This window comes from Bombus vancouverensis, chromosome 2, assembly GCF_051014615.1.
Source record: "Bombus vancouverensis nearcticus chromosome 2, iyBomVanc1_principal, whole genome shotgun sequence".
Taxonomy (NCBI): domain Eukaryota; kingdom Metazoa; phylum Arthropoda; class Insecta; order Hymenoptera; family Apidae; genus Bombus; species Bombus vancouverensis.
The window spans coordinates 13375418-13397221 of record NC_134912.1 but is presented as its reverse complement, the minus strand read 5'-3'; the positions used below and the strand labels follow the sequence as shown (position 1 = coordinate 13397221).

The 21804-nt window shown below is 38.4% G+C and overlaps 3 protein-coding genes across 10 annotated transcripts in view; 2 read left to right on the top strand and 1 right to left on the bottom strand.

Annotated features, from left to right (window-relative positions):
• The window catches only part of LOC117163198 (growth arrest-specific protein 2), a 31217-nt gene extending 19053 nt beyond the window's left edge, over window positions 1–12164 (top strand). For 4 of the 5 annotated variants that reach the window (XM_033345257.2, XM_076627480.1, XM_076627474.1 and 1 more), the window contains exons 3-8: window positions 4112–4236; window positions 4399–4540; window positions 6698–6944; window positions 7416–7677; window positions 8800–8925; window positions 9254–11240. In XM_033345257.2, coding sequence (XP_033201148.1) covers window positions 4112–4236; window positions 4399–4540; window positions 6698–6944; window positions 7416–7677; window positions 8800–8925; window positions 9254–9460 — 1109 coding nt within the window. In that variant the 3' untranslated portion in view covers window positions 9461–11240. The other variant, XM_076627482.1, reaches the window with a different exon arrangement.
• Window positions 12165–12213: 49 nt separating this feature from the next.
• On the bottom strand, window positions 12214–14594 carry Septin2 (septin 2). Its single transcript, XM_033345259.2, has 8 exons — window positions 14491–14594; window positions 14099–14216; window positions 13674–14010; window positions 13471–13582; window positions 13206–13398; window positions 13009–13136; window positions 12761–12934; window positions 12214–12685 (listed from the first exon to the last, which is right to left on the bottom strand). The coding sequence occupies exons 1-8, from the start codon at window positions 14518–14520 to the stop codon at window positions 12512–12514; spliced, it is 1266 nt and encodes a 421-aa protein (XP_033201150.1). The 5' UTR covers window positions 14521–14594; the 3' UTR covers window positions 12214–12511.
• A 742-nt stretch (window positions 14595–15336) lies between these two features.
• The window catches only part of rg (A kinase anchor protein rugose), a 413962-nt gene continuing 407494 nt past the window's right edge, over window positions 15337–21804 (top strand). For all 4 annotated transcript variants that reach the window (XM_076627439.1, XM_076627446.1, XM_076627441.1 and 1 more), the window contains exon 1: window positions 15337–15712. In XM_076627439.1, coding sequence (XP_076483554.1) covers window positions 15554–15712 — 159 coding nt within the window. In that variant the 5' untranslated portion in view covers window positions 15337–15553. The remainder of the gene's footprint in view (window positions 15713–21804) is intronic.

Here is a 21804-nt window from a genome sequence, read left to right as displayed (position 1 = left end):
CGTCTCCCAAGGGCACTGTGTTTGCATCCTTCGAACGAGCAGCATCCTTCGAGCGGGCTCTCCACCAATCTCGTATATACGCACCAGTGTAGCATCCTCGTCATAAGTGTGGAATAAACGGTGAAACCTAACTTACTACTGTGTAATATTCAATCAACCACCTCTGTTATCCTACCCGAAACAGGGGAACGACTACTTCGCGGCGTCGATTCACCGAATCGTAGCGAGAAGTTACGCCTCTCGCTGACGCGTTTTCCTCGCGACCGCGTCTCTCCGCGAACGGTCGTAACAGAAAGACTAATCCTCTTGTGGGATATAGATAATATTTTGCCGCGTTGGTTGGATTCTTCGTACTGTGGAACGAATTAGTTCTCTATAAACGAATGCCTTTTTGTTTATGTAATTACAGAGAAGCTATGGTTTATTTTTAGAGAAAATAAAATATAAATTAGTAATTGTTATCAATAAGAGATTAAAATATGGATAGTTTATAAGAGGAAATAGAATCGTTGTACACCCACATGTATCCCTAATACTTTGATTAAATTACATCCTGTCAAAAACGAGCTAGTGTCCAGATACTTGTATGAGGTAGTGCATGTCACGAGGAGTGTCGTAATTGGATGATTGGTGGGGATTGTAGTTTGTTGAAAGGTTGGTGATTTATGGTGATAAAGTGGGTTTGATTAGTGACATTGTCTCTCTTTGTCTAAAATCTAGTTGATTGTCATTTATACAGTAACTTTAACATTTTCTTTTACCACGTGATTAGAAGAGAATTTTCGACCAAAAGCGTTGGAAGATTCTAACTTTATTACTTCAATGAAAATCGTGTTTGAAAACATGAATCCGTCACGACTAAAAAATCGATTTCCTATTTGTAGCCTTATTGATAGCGACGACCGAACATATTATAATTGGATTTGTTCAACCAAATCCGGACATCTAAGCTTTCGATGCGGCTCTCGATTTGGTTGTTCAAGGTTAACAACGTGAAAGATTAACAACGTCATTGCAACGAAGGAAGAACTACGTTTTCCATTGGTTCAGGATCTCTACTATACTGTAATATTAACGCGTTTAAATTGCTGGAAACAACCATCGTATTAAACCCACCAATTGGAAATAAGTTATCTTGGAAACAATCAATGTTTATCCCACACGATCTCGCCGACCGAAGTGCCTATTTTCAATCATCTACCGTTTAACACGTGTCAGCCTTCCAGTGAATCATCAAAGACTCATTAAATTCTTGCAAAAAACTTGGCAACTGTGTCACCCACGTCTTCGAATCCGGATTCCAAATGTTTCACTTGTCAAAATACGTAAGCTTAAAATTGTCTACACTTCTGAAGGATAGTTGAAGAAATGAAATTCACATAAAATAAAAATCAAAATTCTAAAGTTGAAAGTCCGCCATGACGAATATTTAGAAATAAGGAGAGAAGGATTATACTTACCCATCATCGAATGCCTATTATCATAATCGAAGGAAGGGCTGTCCAGTTTAGGGCAAAACGAAAAATCAGCGAATTTCCTGTGGCGATTATTAAAATAATACGAAAGGACGGGACCTTTCGACCCACACCCTGCGTCTGCGCCGGCTGCAGCAGCGTCTGACTCAACCGGAAGTCTGCCGGGCACCCCTCTTCCTTCGTGCCACTTCTTCTCCCTGCATCGTGGCTACCTGAAGCCGCATTACGCATAATGGGCGTACATACGCATAGCCGACACGCTTACGCGTGTAAAAGGGGCTCGATGGATCGTGGATTTAAAAAGCAGGGGACGTTCGCGAATAGGTTGCTTATTCCGCATGGGCCATGGAGGGCTACCGAACCGTGAATCGCACCGGTGTAGTGAGACCTTCGACCCTGGTGCCGATGGTGTTGCACGAATTCAGTACGAAACCATTATAATCCATCCTTCCAAAAAATCCTTCACAAGTGCGAAATTACGAATAACTTTGTAGACTTTTCCTTCGTACTGTCTATTTTGGGGACAAACTGTGTGAGGTCCACGCGATGACGAAATAAAAGCTGTCGTGTTGCCGCGTGTTTTATGGTAACTGGTTATTGCAGTAATGTATCGTACTCGAATTAATGCATCGATCGAACAATGCCAAGGACGATATCGGCGGGATACTCTGAAAAAGGCTCGAGCCGCTGTTTAAAGAGGTCAGACGAACGTTAAAATCGAAGGGTAGCGTACCAAGGATAGTAAGAAAATGGGGGTCACGGTGTACGGTTGTTATCGGCACACGTAATACCACGCTATTAACCCAGTAGAAATTATACTTGTAAAAATTCTGTCATAGATTGCCCGATGTCTCTGAGGGATACAATTATACGAATACTCAAGAAAAAATAGGTAAAGTTATATACTGAAAATGTAGAACGTAATAATCTTATGTTAGACAAATACTAGCTCGGTCGTGCAAAAGATTCGCACGAAAATTCATCGTTTAATTATCGAATACTTGGACTTCGCCCTTTCCCTTAAACGGCGTCGCGTTATCAACTCGCATAGTGTCGAACATAACTACCGCAGTCGGTTCCGGGTGACCGAGTTGCTGTTGATCGTCGCGCGGTTCGCACTCAAATACGTTCACGCCCGTGATCTTTCGTAAGATCGAGCAAGGGTTATACATCCTATGAACACAAGTATGAGAGCAGTCGTTATCACGAGCTCGTTGCACTCGGTTTGCCATTGTGTGTCTCCAGGCCATATGCGAACGATACTCGCGTACCAGATCTGACGACGACGTCCGTATGCACGCCGTGTTACCTGTACACATGTGCGCACACGTACACGTTGCATACACATTGGGCCCACGTGTGTGTCCCACGAAACAACATGTGATGGACTTTACTCCATAAGCCTGCCCGTTAACAATTTTTTTCTCGTTCTGCCCCGGGTGCAACCCTATTGTTAGCAGGTCGAGTCACGAGCCACGACGCTGGTTCTCATTACCATCCGTATCTACGAGGCTTTATCGTTCCGTCAGCCCAACCTAGTTCCCATTTCCCATCGTATCCTGGCTATATCTATATACATGGCACGGATCGTGTCGTGGCCCATCGGGTTTTCCTTAGATTCTCGACCGTCTCCATCTATCCCAGCAGCGTGGGAGAACCGTGGGTGCCTCTGTATTATTTCTTTCCCTCTACGTAGCGTAACTCTGCACGTGTGCGTCCGTAACGCTGCATCGCGATGTCTGCTTCTGGTACAGAACGCGAGGCGTTCGAAAAATCTCGGCCTTGATCCTGTTTACAAGCCAACGAAGCCGGCAAACGAAATTGAAATGATTTCGCGTAGTCACGCACGAATTGGCCTATCGTGAGAGTGTCCTAGCTAGATCGTTTTTCGCTTGACCGAGCACGCCACCGTGAAACGGTTCTGGCGTTCCTAGCAATCAATTTTTCGTAGGCTGAGAAATTGACTACCGTGTACTAAATACAAGCAAGGGTGGATGTGGATGTACGACGAGTCGAGAAGATCGAAGGAAGAGTATGTACGAGGATTGATTCGAACGGAGATTCCTTTAGTAGGTAGAGGTTCTATAGATGAATCTGAAGCAATCCGTTGAATGGTTTCTCACGTTCTCTGGCGGTCGTGTCATCTTAGAAACCTTTGTCGCCTTTGATGAGCCGCGATAGCGCGTCCTATGCATTCGCCAGGGTTAATTCGCTTTCTCCTTCGCGCGATAGCGAAGCGCAGTTGAATAGTTCAACACTCCGATCGATTATGAACTTTTCGCTCTTCAATGTACGAATTTTTGTAGATTTTGTAATTGAAAAGGATCGACAAGATGTGTTATAGGAGAAAGTTGCAAAAGAGCGTAATTACATTTTTATCAACCCCTCGAAAACTCTGAGAAGCTGTAAAGCGAAAGTCACCCTACTATTGCCGGGAAGAATTTGACTACGATGGAGAGCCCGAGGAGAACTGCCCCATTGTTTCCAACAATGACGCCACTTCGTCGATGCTCTTGGCTGCTTTCGAGAGGCCATTTGCGTAATACGTTGAATCGACACAAAGATGAATCGTCGGCTTGTTAGTAGACTAAAAAGAATAAATTTTATAAGTGGACCGCATTTTTTTTTTATCTCAGACTCGGAAATCGTATCGGGAGACAACTTCTTCGACGCCTTGGACAATGGCGTGGTGGTGTGTCGATTGGCGAGGGTTATCCAGGAAAAGGCGAGGACAGCGATTGATGCTGGAAAAGCGAAAGGGGTGAGTAATCGCGCTGTTGAGAGCCTACCCTTAACATTCGTGTAAGATGGACTGTGCGAGCAGTATCGATCAGTTCGCGTATTTCTTGTCAAATGTTTCATTTCCTCGTCTTCGCGTAATAAGCATTTTTTCAATGATCTATTCCTCGCGATTCTTTTTCAGCCTATGCCGGTGATAAAGGGACGCTGCTGGGAAAACGCAGCGCGTCGCAGTTTCTTTTCTCGGGACAACATGGAGAACTTCATACAGTTCTGCAGACGACTAGGCGTACACGAGAATCTTCTGTTCGAGAGCGACGATCTCGGTAAGAAAGCCAAGAGCTAATCAATCTTAATTCGTTGTAATCGACTTGCCTCGTTTATTAGCCGCGTTTCGCTCGCTATAGCTGCAACTCGACCATAACTGAGCCGATTAAAAGCGAAATCCCGCCAATTATGCCGCGTAGCCGGCTGTGCGTGGCTATGCAAATGCAAAGCTACCACGAAAGGAAGAATAATCGCCGCGAATTAACCGCGTCTCGCGGTGGTAACGATGAAAAAGAGTTGTTTTTCCCTCGTAGCCGACTGACTTTCAATGCAACGACGAAAAACAATGAGCGCTCGTAGCTGATGTAATCTCAGAAGCGAAGAAGCTTCAGAGTTGCGAAAAAGTGATCCACTGGGTCATGCGTTATGGGGATGGTTGTCGTGCAAAATGGCGCTGTCTATTTTTACTTTCGTATACATACGTACGTATACTGGAATCTTGAAGTACGATAACGGTGAAAGAACAATGGGTCCATAAAGAATAAGTTCCGAAGTTTACTTTCCCCTAACTTTGCCTTTCAGTAACTTCGAACTTCTGCCGTTACTGACCTCTATCCTCCTTTATACTTTGTCTTCCTTTTACGATCGTTTGGTACACATAGCTCTGATATACTGCCGATTCAGAAGTTAAGGGAATGAAAATAATATTGAAAGATCTCGTATCAAAGACGATTGTATTGATTTCAATTACTACTGCAACATCCAATCAGTATCTAATAAAATAACATATGTATTTTTCAAGAATGTTTCGAAAATTGTGTCTGTTATTATTTCATGGTCTAATTGCAGCAGTAATTATTTTTTTAATTCTTTCACTTTTCATTCTCATGTGAGAAGAAAAATCCGATTATAGAAGATTAATATACTTACGTTTCTATTAATAACACGCGTTTCTCAAATATAACACTTTCATCGAATATAACGCGTCACTCTGCTTTGCTTTTGCTACAATATTTCAAATGGAGTGCCACAGACTTTAGATTTAACTTGGATAGGACCGATGTAGACGTTGAAATACTGCTGGCATTCGAAGCTCGATACAGTGGAACGAAATATAATGGCGGGACTTTTCCTTTTTCCTTTTGTTTCGTTTCACGGTGCTCGTCCCGTTTGAAATTCTTTTTCGTTGGAACGGAAACCTGTGAATGTGGATTTTCGTGTCATGCTCGTCCTCGTGCCACAAAAGTAAAATCATCAGGCACGTAGATTTAACGCGGAACAAAGCTTTTGTCTCTTTACGAATCCGCCGACCATAGGAGAAACGAATAGCTCGAGGAAGCAATTGGGGTAGATTAAAAAGCTCATCTATTATCCAAACAAGGATAAATTTTGTATATTCTTCCGTTGAGAATAGTTGTCTTAGTATATGAGGAATTTTTTTTAGTTTGATCGAAGATGCGATATTTTTTTCTGAATTAAGAAGTAGCTACTATTTTATTGCGAATAATATGATGATCATTTCGTTTGGTTAAGACGATCTATTTTAATGAATAAATGAGATGTACCGCGAAATGTAGGCTAAATTGGTCAATTACAATGGTAGTTGAAGAAGGTCGAGGGTGTCATCGCTTACGTTCTGTAAATAGAATCTACATTTTTTTTTTTTTTTTTTGGTAGCGTGGATGAGACGGTCGTAAAGAGACTGGTTTCTAGGTTGTCTTGTAATTTTCACCATGTGGACTGCGATGTATCACGTAGCCCGATATAGCAATCGGAGAAACTAAAATATCGGAAAGCTTCGAAGCACCTGATAAATTATGAACGTATAAAATCTTCTCATATGTTGTATAAATTCAAGATAGAAAGTTTTCATTAAAATGCAAATCCTTTTAACGTATGTTTCACTTGGCCTTGTCTGAATTCTAACGATTTTTTTGCTCCAATTATTTTTTTCATTATTTATGAATAAATATGTAGTCGGCCACTGTATAAACCATTCTACGGTAAATTGTAAATTAATGTAAACTTGCACGTACGTAATTATGGAACGACCATTTCCAGCGTTTTCTCTGCAACTAGATAAACATGTAACGCAATAAAAAATTGCTAGAGTCTATCGTAATACATACGTATTGGTTTCCTTCAAATTATCTGTATTTCTACTACGTATACATACGACAAATTTTTCATTTTCTTTAATATTTTTAATTTTACAGTCCTACACGGACAGCCACGGAACGTGGTGTTGTGTCTGTTGGAAGTGGCACGATTGGCGTCAAGGTATTCGGTCGAACCGCCGGGACTCGTGCAGCTCGAGAGGGAAATCGCTGCCGAACAAGAGCGAGATCTTCACTGTCTGTCCGATAGTGGTATATCCCATAGCAGCTTGGTTTCTTGGCAGTTTCAATCACCGTCCCCGACCGCAACACCCAGACCTCCGACAGAGAAGATCAAACACAGCAGGTATTGTGCCTTTTGATTACTCCATTCCCATTTACATCTCCGCCTTTGACGACATCGCTGTCGTACAATTGGTATTTCAAGAAGATATTCTGTTTATAATTAACAACAATTTTCAATTCTTAACAATTCTGTAATCGGTTTGTGTTTGTTGAATCAAACATCAGGGAAGTTTATAATTTTCAAGTGAAGACGTATACTATTGATATTAACTCGAATAAATTTTGATGATCTATATCTTAATGGAAATTCAAAGGCGATGAAAAGCACGTGACGCGAATGCAATACAGTATCTGAAAAATCGAAAAATTGGTGATGAAAAAGTTTCTCAAGAGTGTCATCGATGTTCTCGATTTGAGAGCATTTAAAGCTTCTAGTACCTACCCACTTAAAATTTAGGTAACGGGACAAAAGAATCCTCTTTTATGTTGAATTTCAATGGCATTTCGACCCAATTTGCACCATATTTTGCAGTTCAGCATCGGAAGTCGCGTTGACGGCGACGCGATGGCTGGATCCAACCACCGGTGTGACGCACGAGCCCGAAATGAGAAGGTCGGTGAGCGACAATGGGCCAACGGGTAGCGACGGAGTACCCAGCGATACGACGGAGGACGATTGGTCACGAGGAAGCGCGGAGGACCCGGACGAGCTTCCATCGCCATCGAGTTCACCTTTGCCCTCGCCAGCCGAGCCGCCGGAACACACGGGTCCCATAACGGAACTCGATCGTAAGGTACGCTGATCAAACCGTTTCTACGTCCGATATAAAATTAAATGCTTGGTATTCAAGTTTCTCATTCCCATGCTTTAGACACTTCTCTGACAGAAATTTCTGATCGTTAAATAATTCGGAAGCGAAACCTTGGAAAGTAAGCTTTCGTCGTTTTAATATACATATTTTCTAAAACAGATCTAATTATAAATTGAAACACGGGAATATCTAAAAAAAATATCTTAAGCACTTAATCGTAAATTTAAATTAGAACTTTTCATTTATCGATTTCTCGGCTTATCGGCTAAGCTATTTGGGTCATCACCAATTACTTTACTTTGATTCTGGTATCGGAAGCTACAAATAAAGCAATTTAATTCATCATACGCGCCCCAATTTCAACGATCTCGAAATAAATTTAAACACGGCTTGCTTCATAAATAAAATCAAACGAAAACACACGTTCAACGTTAAAATCATCTACAACATTTTTTTTCTATTTCACTTACGTGCATCCTACAGTAACAAGCATATAAAAGGTATAATGTTGCATTCATCATGAACTCTGAAGTCTACTCAAAAGCTAGTCGCGGAACAAGTGCAAAATTAGAACTGCTTATTATTCAACGAACAATGCGCGTTATTACCTTTTTCTCTTGTTCTCGTTTCATTAACATACGCTACCAATTGCGCCAGAAACAATTTATCTCGTTTGACGAGGGCTCAAGTTGACGCTCCAAGTTTTTTGAAAGATTAATTCCGCTTTTATCCGTAATAAATGCAAGTAATACTGACTAGGAGCGTGCAATTTGCTCGGTAAGTTGCATCGTGTCACGTTCGCCACGAACGCGCCCGTTCACGTGGAAGGGAGAAGAAAGAAACAATAGGTACGAACGGGACGCTTTAAGCTTTTTCACGTATGCGTTTACACGTTCGTGGATCCTCGCGTGTCGGATTCCTGCATGCCGCAGAGCGGATGTTCCGAGAGGCCGCTGTAGCAACTTTCCCCGCGACACGTCGAACCGATTTATCTCACGATGAAGGTCGATCACTCTTTGTCCGTCTGAGCATCGTCTGTCATAATGTTATTTGGATTCCGTGGCCAACTTTTACATCGCGATGTGGCCTGTTTACTGCTTTTAGGTGAGAAGAGCCACAGAGGCCGTGCAGAGACTCTGCCAGTGCCCATCCGAAAGATGCTCCAAACTGAAGGTGCGTAAAGTTGGCGAAGGACGGTACCATATCGCTGGAAGAAATGTCTTCATCAGAGTATGTATTATCTATCTGATCCTTTATCTCGAATTAAGATTTGAACTATATGTACGTATAGTATTATTTCGTATCATTGATCTACCTTTCATTATGCGGTAATCAAAACTCGTAAAATTGGGCTTCGTTACAACATCGTTGCGACTTCATATCGGTGGTTCTGTACATTTCTAGAAACGCAATGCAGACATCTTATTATTAGAAACACACCTGCATCAAACAATCCTGGCAGCCTTCAAAAAAAGCTTTTTTAGATCGTTAACCTGCCGCGTACAGTTGGAAGTACATCTTCCGTTACTAATGACAATATTACTCGACGTGTTCGCAGCTTTTGAAGGGAAGACACATGATGGTCAGAGTGGGCGGGGGCTGGGACACCTTGGAGCATTTCTTGGCGAGGCACGATCCCTGTCAGGTGAGGACCCTCAACCGCGAGAGCACGCCGCCTTCTCCTCACGGCAACAAGCACACCAACTTTCTTCCTATTCGCGCCAAGTATCGCAGTCCTCCACCGGAATCCGTCTCGGCCCGTTAGCCTAAAAGCACAGTGCCTGTTTACAAGTCCACGCTACTTCACGTTCATGCTGTTGTTGGTCCGTTTCGTACAAGTCAAGAGACAATTCGATAGGGTGGCTTCTTCTGAAAAAGGATGAAACTTCTGTTCCGTCTTTTCATTCGGATCAGACTTTTATTCGATAGAAGCACGAGAAGTTACGAGAGTATCACGCTGATAGATGAACGGCGGGAACGTTACATACTTGAATCTTTATAAAATACACAAAGATCAGTAACGTCCCCGAGAAACGACGTCTTCCTTCTTTCCAACCGCTGTCTATGGCGCGTTGACGATATCGAGGGATTGGATAATTCTATCTCTGTGCTATTCTCGTGATCAAATATAGTAGAACTTGTATTAAATGCACCACTGTCTCTCATATACATATGCATATGTTATACAGGGGATGGCACTATTTTTCTTACATGTCATGTAATATGGCTGGGGAGCACTAATATTACACGTATATCCTGACAAGCGTGTTAATATGCCATCTTACTCTTAAGTAGATTCCCGCGATATTCGCTGATTCTTACCATTTTTACATCCGTACGAATTTTTGACGAATATATTGTATAGATCTATAATATACATTCGCTCGTTATTTTTGTACATTCACATCGAATTATACGTTGTGTTCATGCTACAATGTATGTACTATATGTATATGTATGTACGTATAGAAATGCGACTTGTATTTATTTGTACTTTCCTACATGTTCGTGTAAGTTGTTCGTTTAGAAGAACAAGGACTTGCCTTTCGTATATAGGTATCAACGATTCCATCGGTTTCGATTTACGACCCGTAAACGGTTAAGTGTCACACATTCCACAGATGACAGGCATATTAACGCTTGATTTGGAAATTGTCTAACAGAAATAGACGGGAGGGCAATGCACCTGGTAGAGGTAGTCGTAAGACCGCAATGACCAAAGTTCGTAATGGTGTACGTATGTTGAAACGACCACGGGCAATAAAGGCTTATCGGAATGTCGTTTACATCGAAGATAACGACCAACACAGTGTATTCGCTGCGAACGAGCTGCCTCGGCTTCGAAGTTGACCCATGCGTGTAATTAGAAGAAAGTGCAATTAAGGACTCAGGTAACATTTTAAATCGAGCTTGTCGGGCTAAATAGAGCTACAGGAAATTGAACTTACCGATCGAACGACTCCGTCTTTTTGTAGAAATGCAAGCTTTAAAGGTTAGGTAACCGGTTACAAGAGTGCGGGATTATTATTCTGAAAAGGGGATGAAGCAATTAATTATTACTTATTTATACTTGGTCATTGCTGCGGCCCGCACGGGCGAATCTCGTAGTGCACTTAAATATTTCTCGCGGTAAGCAATGTAAGGCACATAGATTGTAACAAATAACAGGGTCGGTTACATCGATTAATTCTATTTGAAATATTAGATCATTTATTGTTATATTATTATATAGCAGTGTTAAACGATTGACACGAATGATTATTATTTTCATGCTTCACGTTCAAAGGATATCTTTGAACCTTTCTTATCATTGAGAAGAAAATCTATCTTCTTATATCGTTCTTAGACACATACATGTGTATCTACCGACACCGACCCTGACGATAATTCTTACACTTTGGCACATAATCGATACGTACTAAATTTGCTAACACGCAAAATGCTTCACGATAATTGCCATAATATATGTTTTGTACTTTTATAATAAATACATAGGATAAGGTGTAACAAAGGACGTATCGTAGCGAAATTACAAGGCGACATGTGTTTATTCGGTTCACAGAAATGCAAGGACACAGTGTGCAAAGGAATACCAAAGCAAAGAAATATACGACGAGCAATGTCGGCACGTTGAGGCTATTAACGTTGCCGTTCAAAGCTTTCCTTTTTGTTAGACTTTTTCCTTTCTATCGTCTAAATTGATTTTGTATCATAGCGTTGTACGTTTCGTAAATTAGTATTCGACACATAGTATGTAATCTATTTCGTTTTAGATATTTCGCTCGTATACGCAGAATGTATTTATTTGTAAATTATAACGCAATCAGTTCTAAACGTAGTGATCGAAACAGATTTATTTCACGAGTATGTTGAGTGTCATTATTGCTACGCGCGAATGAAATGATTCCGCCATATTATATTATTATCGTAAACGCGTTACAGAATAAGTATGTCTATAGTACGGTTAAGTTGTACGTACCTGCTTAATTAAACGCAGAGTATTCTAGAGTATTTTTCGTTAAACGAAATTTTATAATTGAGAATGATTTCACGCGTTTCGTTTATGTTTGTTCTCGTGTAAATTTATCGTGTGCAATGCTATTTATTCTAGCATCAAATGGATTTTTGTCCTGCAGATTTTTGTTAAGAACTGAAATATCGAATTTATGAGATTTACGAATCAGTTTATAAGTATTCCATTGCACGATGAACATCGTGATATCATTGCAAACATAGTCTGTTTATTTTCTCATGATTTGTAATGTGATATGATTGTGTTGCACATCCTACTTTCATTTTTTACTTAACGTTAGTAATCAAAACATGCTTCTATAAAAGTAGCTCGTAATCAGTTCGTGTATTTCATATAACGTATAAAATATGCCGCTAATAACGTTAGTTTTATTTAAGTACGATACTATTGTGTTAATTGTTATATTTTGTTGAACAATAAAATATTTAATTATAAATCTCTTAGACATCTGTATAGTAATTATAATTGATTGCTAAACGGATGTATTTGTAAGTAACAAATATATCTTTATTTTTCTCAAAGTGCATATGTTAATACAAAAAGTAAGTTAAATTTGGTAAACATCACTTTTTTCATGATAGTCAGTCTGGTATAAAATAACATCTACGAGTAAAGAAATACATAAGAATGCAATATAAATTATAACGTTCGAAAACGTTTGATAATTTAATTTTAATCTCAGTGATCAAATATTATGCGATTAAAGTAACAATATTTATACGTGTATAGAGATATAAAATGGAGCATGGTATTTATTTATTGCAGCATCAATGGTGGACATTTCTACTTCTTTTTACTTTTACCTAGTGTTAACGTATGATGTTGAGGTTGTTGAGCGAATTGAGTTTTTCGCCTATTGAATTCCAAAATATCGTCTTCGAGCTTCTTTCTACTTTCTTCCAACTTTTTCTTTTCCTCTGTGTGATCTTTTTTCAGTTTATCGAATTTGTTATGAAGCTAGATAATACATACAAAAATGAAATTATTATATGGATCTTCTACAGAAACATTAAAAATTATAAATACTATTACCTCTTTCTCTGCCTCCTTCAATTCAGCCTCTTTCTCCTTTACTCGTGCCACGAACATCTGTCGCATTTCATCCTCCTTCTGTTGGAGCTCTTGCAGGTGAATGGATCTTTTTGCTTCGCAGGTTTGTTGGAAACTAACTGGTTTATTTTCACTATCAACATCGCTAAATCCCATCTGAAAATTATAATTATAAATAATTGGATTATGTAAGCCAGATTCAGAAATTTTTATTTTGTGCAATAAACTACCTGTTCTAGTCGCTTCCTACGATATAGCTCATAATGACGACAATGTGTCTTTTCTCTCATGTCTTCCATATTCGTCCTTATTAACATTTCACGTAATTTAACAAAGTCACAATGCGATTCATTCTCCACTATAAAAAGAACAGCATGGTTCAGGATAATTCACATATTTTAATAATAGCAAATAATTGTAATTTTACCTTGTACTGTGCCCCATGGATATTGACGAGAGCGCATCATTTTGTTACCAACTCGAACAAAGTCTGTGCTACCAACTACTGCAAAAGGTACATGGGCATTCATACTAGTATTTACTTCTGCAACATTTTCGTCGTCCGTAGGAAATTGATAAATATGAACTCCATTATTTTGTAGTTCAGATATAATTTTAGTCTGGAACAGACGAGAAAGAAAAAAGCTGCAATAGATTAATATATCTATAGATGACTGTAACTTCTGCTATACCTTAAACTTCTGTAATTCCGTTTTAGATATTGTATCAGCTTTGGCAATAATTGGAATAATATTGACTTTCGTATCCAGCTTTTTCATGCAGACTAGATCAATTGATTTTAATCTATAATTATATATTTAAATATTAATAAAGACAATGTCAGAATAAAAATGATAAATTTTTCCATAAGAAATATTTTACACCATATATTTACCCATGTCCTGTTGGGCAAATAAAATATAGGCAAACATGAATACGACTGTCATGATAAGTTGGCAAAGATCGTTTTATCTTCAATTCCTCTTGTAAATATGCTTCAAATTGGGCATCTATGTAATCAACAACAGCTTTGAAGCTGTCCTCCTTATTAATTTGATCTCCATAACCAACCGTATCGACAATAGTGAGCTTTAACCTAACGTTACTTTCTTGCAATTCATAGGTATGTGCTTTAAGCTTTACAGCAGGGAGATTATGTGGACTTGGCATAGACTCAAAACTTGTATTAAATAAAGAATCCATAAGAGTCGACTTTCCAAGTCCAGTTTCACCTATTAAAAGTACAATTATAAATGTTAACAATCATAAAAATTTATAGTACACATATGTATTAAAAACTAACAAACATATTTGTCTTACCGATACAAAGAATATTGAATACAAATCCATTTTGAACGGATTTATTTACCAATTGATCTGGAAGACTGTCGAATCCAACATGACCAGACAATTTTAAATTACGTAGGGTAGATTCCATCTGAAAATATGAAAAGGCCATGATTATTAACAGTTACTAAGTCGGCCGGAAACTAGCAGTACTATCCATATACGGAGAGCTTTATCAAGAATACTGTTGTTATGACAGAATAGAGAACCAACGCCCTTCAAATTATAAATATTACGCGTATAAATCAAGAACTGAATATGTGTTTATACATGAAAACAAACATTTGTACACGTGATTCTTCCCAATAGGAATAATCGCTAGGTGTAGCGTAATATAGGCGGAAAATTTAAAAAATGACACTTACCTTAGCACGTTCAACATCCGCCGACGCCATTTTTACTACTAGTGACGCATGTGTTACTCATACCAGTTCATACTCATACCGTAGTTCTCTGTAATACCGTATACATACACATCGTAATTTATTATAATCTACAATATTTATTCATTAAAGGTAAAATCGAGTGAAATCCGTATATATGTCGGATATCTCTGCAATTATTTCGGTTTGAATAAAAGTGATTCTATAAGCATGTCATATAAATATTCATACATTTTGTATATCTTATCGGTATTAATCGAGATTATCGGGAATAAATCAATAGTATTATTGCCAGAAGTTCATATGTAAGCAGCAAATCAAACAATGCGTACGACCAGACATCATTTACAGGTTAATTAAACAAAAATAATTCATAATTATATCGAGTTAAAATTTGTATTTCGCCTTTATGTATGTTATCATCGTGATTATTAACACATTGATTACTGGATGAATTTCGTAATTTCGTATACCTTATTCATTGCTTATTTCACATGCATTGTTATATACATATATGCATGATATATATTCTACTAAAGGAACAAAATTGTTATTATACATTTAGTACGTTATATTGTTATTTCTATGATAAAAATATTACAAATTTTACGAGTATAATTTTTCTTTCATTTAAATACTTTAATTAATTCCATGGCACAGCGTAGGCATGTTATTGGAACTTTAATATCGAAAAGGTAAATTTAAATTACGAATAAACAAAGCAGCGTGTAATATTTACTGATTCATATGGGTATATAAGCGGTTCGTAAGCCGCGCCCTCCCCCCACCACAGCGGCGTACGCCGCTCAGGTAGGAATTTACGGGCTCAGTTAGTGTTGGTATTGCGACCGCGTCGCTAGGGTGTTTCGCGTTGCCGTACTGGCAGGCTCCTCATAACAGTGTCTACTTTCTAACATGGAAGATCAATTTGTGTTGTATTATCATGTGACGGGGAAAAGCTCTCGTTCATAAGACGGTCTCTGTGTAAACTATCGTATATTTTCCTCGCGAGGGAAACGTGTTACCAGGTTAAATAACCGTCGCGATGGCGGACATGAAAAGTCCACCGTTCAGTGACATTAAACGGCCCGAGGAGGTGGTGGCGATGGCGATGAACGACAGCCTGAAATTCGCCGTGCTGATCGGGCTGATCGAAGTGGGACAGGTGTCGAATCGGGAAGTTGTCAACACCGTGCTTCATCTGGTGAGTAACATTGAAATTCCATAGATTTATCCGGCGTGCCGGCTATCTATTTCACGGTCATTCCCGCCGATTTTGCGACATCCGACCAAATCTGTCAGCCGGAGCTGTCAAACCGTGTTCGCGACAATCGACACGGTGTGCACGACCTTGCATACTGTGAAATATCTCGTCGTTTAATCGAAATTGAAAGTAATACAGCGCGCGTCGTTTCAGAGAGTATACGATACGAAACAATCGTGCTTCTTTCCGTTACGATCACATTCAATGTTTGCCTAAAAATCATCATCAAACGTCATGCTAACTTTATGGTAAACAAGTCCCTGTTTGCACGTTTTTCAGTGAAAACAATTTCCAAAATCGAGCCATATGTCTCGTTATCTTTTATCGTTATTTTTAAGATTCGAATAGATTCTTAGATTAAAATATTAATACTTTTATCGTTTGTTTGCTTAAAGCCATTTATTGATATTTCTTACCGCAATTACGTTCTTAACTCCAGTTTTGTTTTGATTTACTCCTGTAACGACCAATTATTTTTCCGAGGACACAAAGAAGGAAAAAAAAGTATGAAACGCGGCAATCGAAACGTAGTGTAGCCACAAAAAGTTTACGGTCGTGTTTTTATTGCGTTAAATCACGCGTTTCGTAGTCGACATTGCGCTACGAAGCGCTGTTTACTCGTCAACGTGTCGCGTTCACGATATTGTTCTTATTTCCCCGGGGAATTCGGCTCGCGTTTAGGTGTCCGCGCGCCACGTAGAAAAACATGCTTATCAGAGCGATCTTGTCGCGCACACCGTTCCCGCGTGGGATGCGAGTTAAAATTTCCGTCGATCGTGCGCTCCAAACGATCGAATATCATTTTATTTGTCAACTGTCGATCGTATGATTAAACGTTTGGGAAATATTCGTGTTGTATAAATTTCAGGATAATTATGGAAATTTTTTGGCTGGAATTTTAGATTCAGCAATGGAAGCTAATTTTTGCAAACACAAAATTTGTTTACGAAGGTGATAAAAAATGATGATACACATGAAATTTCCAATTAACGTTTGGTCAATGTTGAGAAATACAAAAACAAATGGAATATTTTAAAATTCTTTCGACACGCAATTGTCAACGGAGAACCTTTCTTGTTCTAAATTGGTCAGAAATCGTAATACAGATAAAACTAAGATTTAGATAGGACCGAGAAAGAATTTTATGATATTTAAAATACGATATATCAGATAAAATCCACAAATTCTTTCGTCACGCAAATGTCAGCGAACATTTTAAAATCTTGAAAATTCCTCGGAATAGTTGGAACTCGAATACCGCGTAAAGATTTCGTTCGAACAACCAGGAACCATAGGAACATGTATAGACGGTGGAACGTGGCCGGTTCTCGAACTGGCGAAGACAAATAGGTAGCACGTGGCAGCGATTAATGTCGGCCGTCACGGTTACACGGAGTTACGATCGCGCCGCTTTTCCGATTCTGTCCGTCTCTTCGTTGTTGTTCAAAGAATTAGCCAGGGCTCCGATTTCTGCCGTTTTCCATTGATCTTCTCTCGGAGGTTGCACAATCTAGAGATACACGAACTCGCCAACATACCGATTGTACGGTTTACTTTGACCCTGAATCGGTTAGCGTCATCGACGATCACGACAGCGTCACGATCAATGTACGTACTCATTAGTTGGCTGCTATGATAGATAATGCTGGGACTCTGGAACAGACAGAGTTTTTGCATTCATCTAACAATAAGCGCGAAGGAGGATGGCGTGTGGTTAATTTTCTGGAGAACGATGTTGTAACGGATAGTGAAAGTATGCGTAGGGAGGTGGCTGTGCGTGGCAAGATGAATGGTTATAACGAGGAGTTTTTATGTGGTTTTCGTGATGTAGGAGATTGATTTCGATGATGCGCGAGGTAATTTTCCCATGGTGTGTATAAAAACGAGAGTGGTATAAAATGGAAAAAGAATGAGGATAGCACAGATATCTAAAATTATTTTTAATATATCAACGAGAGATTTTTTTCTATTCCTTTTTCTCAGAATCCTTCGATTGTGTTATCTTTAAGCACGTAGAAATTCCTTTCCTGAAAAGAAAAGTGTTTCTTATGTTAGAATTGAAAAGGAAAGTGTTTTACCTTTAGACTAGATGTATATGGCTTCAAACTCTTACCTTTGTACTTATTTATCGATTTTGAAGAATATTCGTACATTTTATGTCTTTGTTTCATGAATGGAAGTCTAAATTAGATCCATGACTAAATTCCATTTCGATAGGAACAAGCGTTTATCGTGTTTGGACCGTAGTCCGAATCGCGTGTAATTCATATTATGTGGCTAGGAGCGAAGGTATTCAACATTTTGATTGTGGTTAAAGAGGCTTTGTTAATGGTCACATTTGTGTCAATATATTGTTAATAAATAGTCGCGATTATTAACACCACTTGTGAGACGATTTAAAATAGCGAAATTTCAGAAATCCGTACAAGATTCTTTTTTCTTGACATCGTTATCATTTGTATTAAGTTCTTTCCATGTTATACGTAACCGTGCTATCTTTAACGGTTAAGAGAAATTTATGGAAACTGTAACTAACTGAATTTAAAAATAAAGAGATATATAAGTATAACCGTTAACTAGTAAAATACGAGAGTATAAGTAAAGTATAAAGTGGCAGTAAAATTAACTATATGCACGCGAAGTTATTTGTAACTAAACGTCAAATATAATTTGATTTTCGAAGGTTCGCTTTTGTGTTGCGAAATGAGGTGAAAAACTTCACTGGTGACGTTATTATCTCGCTCCGTATAGAACATTCAAACCATATAGTAGTAAATTCAATCTTAAATTTCACTAAAAATATTCCACCGTGAAAGCGGTTTCAATTTTCTGTCAGATTTTAATTTAAATTTTATATTATTTCGCGAAGTTAATAAAATATTCCTACACAATTGAGAGAAAAATAGGATAATTTAGGAATATACATTGATAGGAAAAACAGCATTCTGTTGGTAGCAAGCAAAATTGTAAAATCGTCGAATCACAAAATGTGAAAAATTTAAAATAAACGACTAAAAATTAAGAATGTTTAAATGGTATATTATCTCGCTCTTCTAACTTCTACTATTCTACTATTTCTGATTAGCATAAGTTTGAATTACGTCAGTAATAATGAAGCTTCATGCGCAATAAGTGAGCGGGAAACACAATATTCGACTATTGATAGAACGACTGGATATTCCATCTTTTGGTAATAATAGAAATGACGTCCTTTTAATTCTTTCTCGCTATTCTATGGCGTGAAACTTAAAAAATTGAGACAATTTAAAAGAATCATCTTTTCGCATATCTTTTCTCACTATTGTTTTTTTCGAGTTACAAATTTAAACTGGTCGAACCCAGTTTCATCATTGATGGATCAAAGTATCAGAAATTGGTTCTTGCAATAAATATATTTCGCGATATTCTTTCTTCTATTTTTTAATTCTGAATTACACCTATAATTCCGATAGTCTTAATGACTCTAGTTTAAATATTTTCGTAAATCACTGTACAACTTCTACAACTGTCTCGCAGATAAATTTGTTCAAGTAGCTCTCTTATTGTTTAATTATTCTGAAGTGGCGTATTTATACGCAAATAGTAACGCATTAAAAACATTCTTATCCTTGAGCCAACGTGGCCGGAAGCGTCCAATAAGAAATTTTCGCGACATTACGCGTCGTCGACGACTTTATCGACTACGCAGGAACGCGTCGCATTTCGGAGGTGAAGGTCGTACCAACCTTGTTCTGAATGCATGTGTACACCATTTGATGGGCAAATTTGCATAAGTAACTGATAAAGTGGTAGCGGTTTCGAGTTTCTCCGTACCAGGAATTATCCGTTTACTTTTCCTATACGTGACGCAATGAAATTGGCTAATTAGTCCGCCGACTTTTTCGCCTCTTTTTCTCCACACTTTCTGGTTCTTTCTATGCTGCTGTTCTGATTATCGAACCGGGAGTCAGAGGCACCGATGACGCGTTTTCCAAGCGTCCCGAGGTGTCGGAACGAAACGCGTTTTCGTTGGTTGCTAGATATCTGAAGAAGTTTGTCGAGATTAGATTAGATTCTTTGGCTGCCTCGAAGATAATTCGGTTTTCTCTTCGTAGAGTTGTAATCTTGTGCATATTGTCTGTGCACTTGCTACGGCTTTATTGTTTCTCTTTAGAAGGAAGTTTTATTTGAGTTCTGTTTTTGTAGAAAGTAACTTGCGTCTCGTAAGTTTAGTTTAGAGAAGGGAAATGGAAATGCAAGAGTGAAAAAAGTGTCAAAGCACATAGCTTAATTAAAAATCGCAGATAGAAATGGCGATGCTGATCTCGATGTAAGATAACGCGTATTTCTAAAGATTAGATTGTAGATGTAAGGAAGAAAACTGTATTTGCGTAGAAAGATATTAAGAAATATTTAATTTAATTCGAAATTATCAAATTAGCAATAATTTCATTTTTTATTATTACTGTAGCAATAGGTATATCGTAGAATATCGTTCCACGATAAAATTTATTTCCAAAAATTGAAACCGGTAGGTTCATCGATCAATTGAAATATGTATACGTACATAGATGCAACGACTACAGCTGCGCAATACCTTTCGTGATATAATACATCAGTATGTCGTTATGACATACTAATGATACAATTATTGTTAACGAACTGCTAGACGTAGAGATATAATGATAGCATTAGAATCGATAGTTGCTCTTTTACTATGCTAACTTTTTTATGGTATGTTACACATTTATATTATTAATGTAGACAACGCGTCGGGTATATTGTAGTATTCTCGTATTAGTAATAGCGTATTATTACTTGTATGTCACCAGTGTTACGTACTAGTTAGCATCATTAAGCTCTAATAGACGTTTTTATTTTGAAACATCTGTATTCATACCTGTATCCCATCACACTGGTATAGGTATCTTCTGCAGAATTAACTTCCGCGATATCTATTTTGGAATTTTATAAATACGTTTACGAGTAAAAATAATGTTTATTGACGTCAGTATATTTTACCCGCGCTACTTTCCAACGTCACGGTAAATAACATTTTCTTTTAACCCTTTTATGCCAGTAAAAAATCTAAAATTGAGCGCTTAGAAACTTCTACATGTTGTGTAAAATGTATAATGCAGTTACGCTCGTATACCTCTACGGTAGAATAGATATTGAACAATGTTACACATTCGTGTCACTATATCAGTAGAACTACTACACACGTTATACTAAATCCTACACGTTAAACATACATGACCCATTGTACACCATAGTATTTAACACACGATGATGTGCTTTATTCTAAAAGCTAACTGCACAATACGGTAATTTATGCCAATTGTGCTTGGTAAGTCACTCATTAACCTCGTATCACCGTTTGAGTAATCTGGAATAATGGAAAATAAATTGCTAGCGCATTGAAAATTTCAATGTACGATTAGAAAATGCAACATTTATCGAACGTTGTAAAGTAAAGAGTAAACTTTCTATCGGAATGATCTCTATCGAAGTTTATTCAGCTTGGCATTCTCGCGCAATCGTTAGACGAATAAACCTATTTCGATCATTTTATCCGGACCATCGACACCTCCTTTCTTCGTTCCAATTTCGTATCTTTGGAAAAGCATCGTCCATCCAGTTCACACGTATAACACAGGTTGTCATCCATTGCACAGCGCTCGCTTATGCTACCAAGTCGTGCGCCGTTGAATCGGCTTTTGTTACGTCCACGCACAATTAATCATGCGGACAATGCACGTCGAGCGGAGCCGCGGCGATAGAAATGGAGGTAGACGGGGGCTTTTTAGCAATTGATAATTAATGTAAGCGAGAAACACGTTCCTTCGATCTACCCACGCGCATTCGCGTGATAATATCTTTCAACGTGTTCTCGCGTGTAATGCGGCCAATTCTTTTGGTTTCTAGTAGAGCAAAGGCTTGTTCTTTTATATTCTACCAATCGAATTCATTCGCAAAAGACAGAAGACCTTTCAAAAGTCCAAAAGATTCGATAGTTTAATATTTAAAAGAATAGGAATTTTAAATGACCA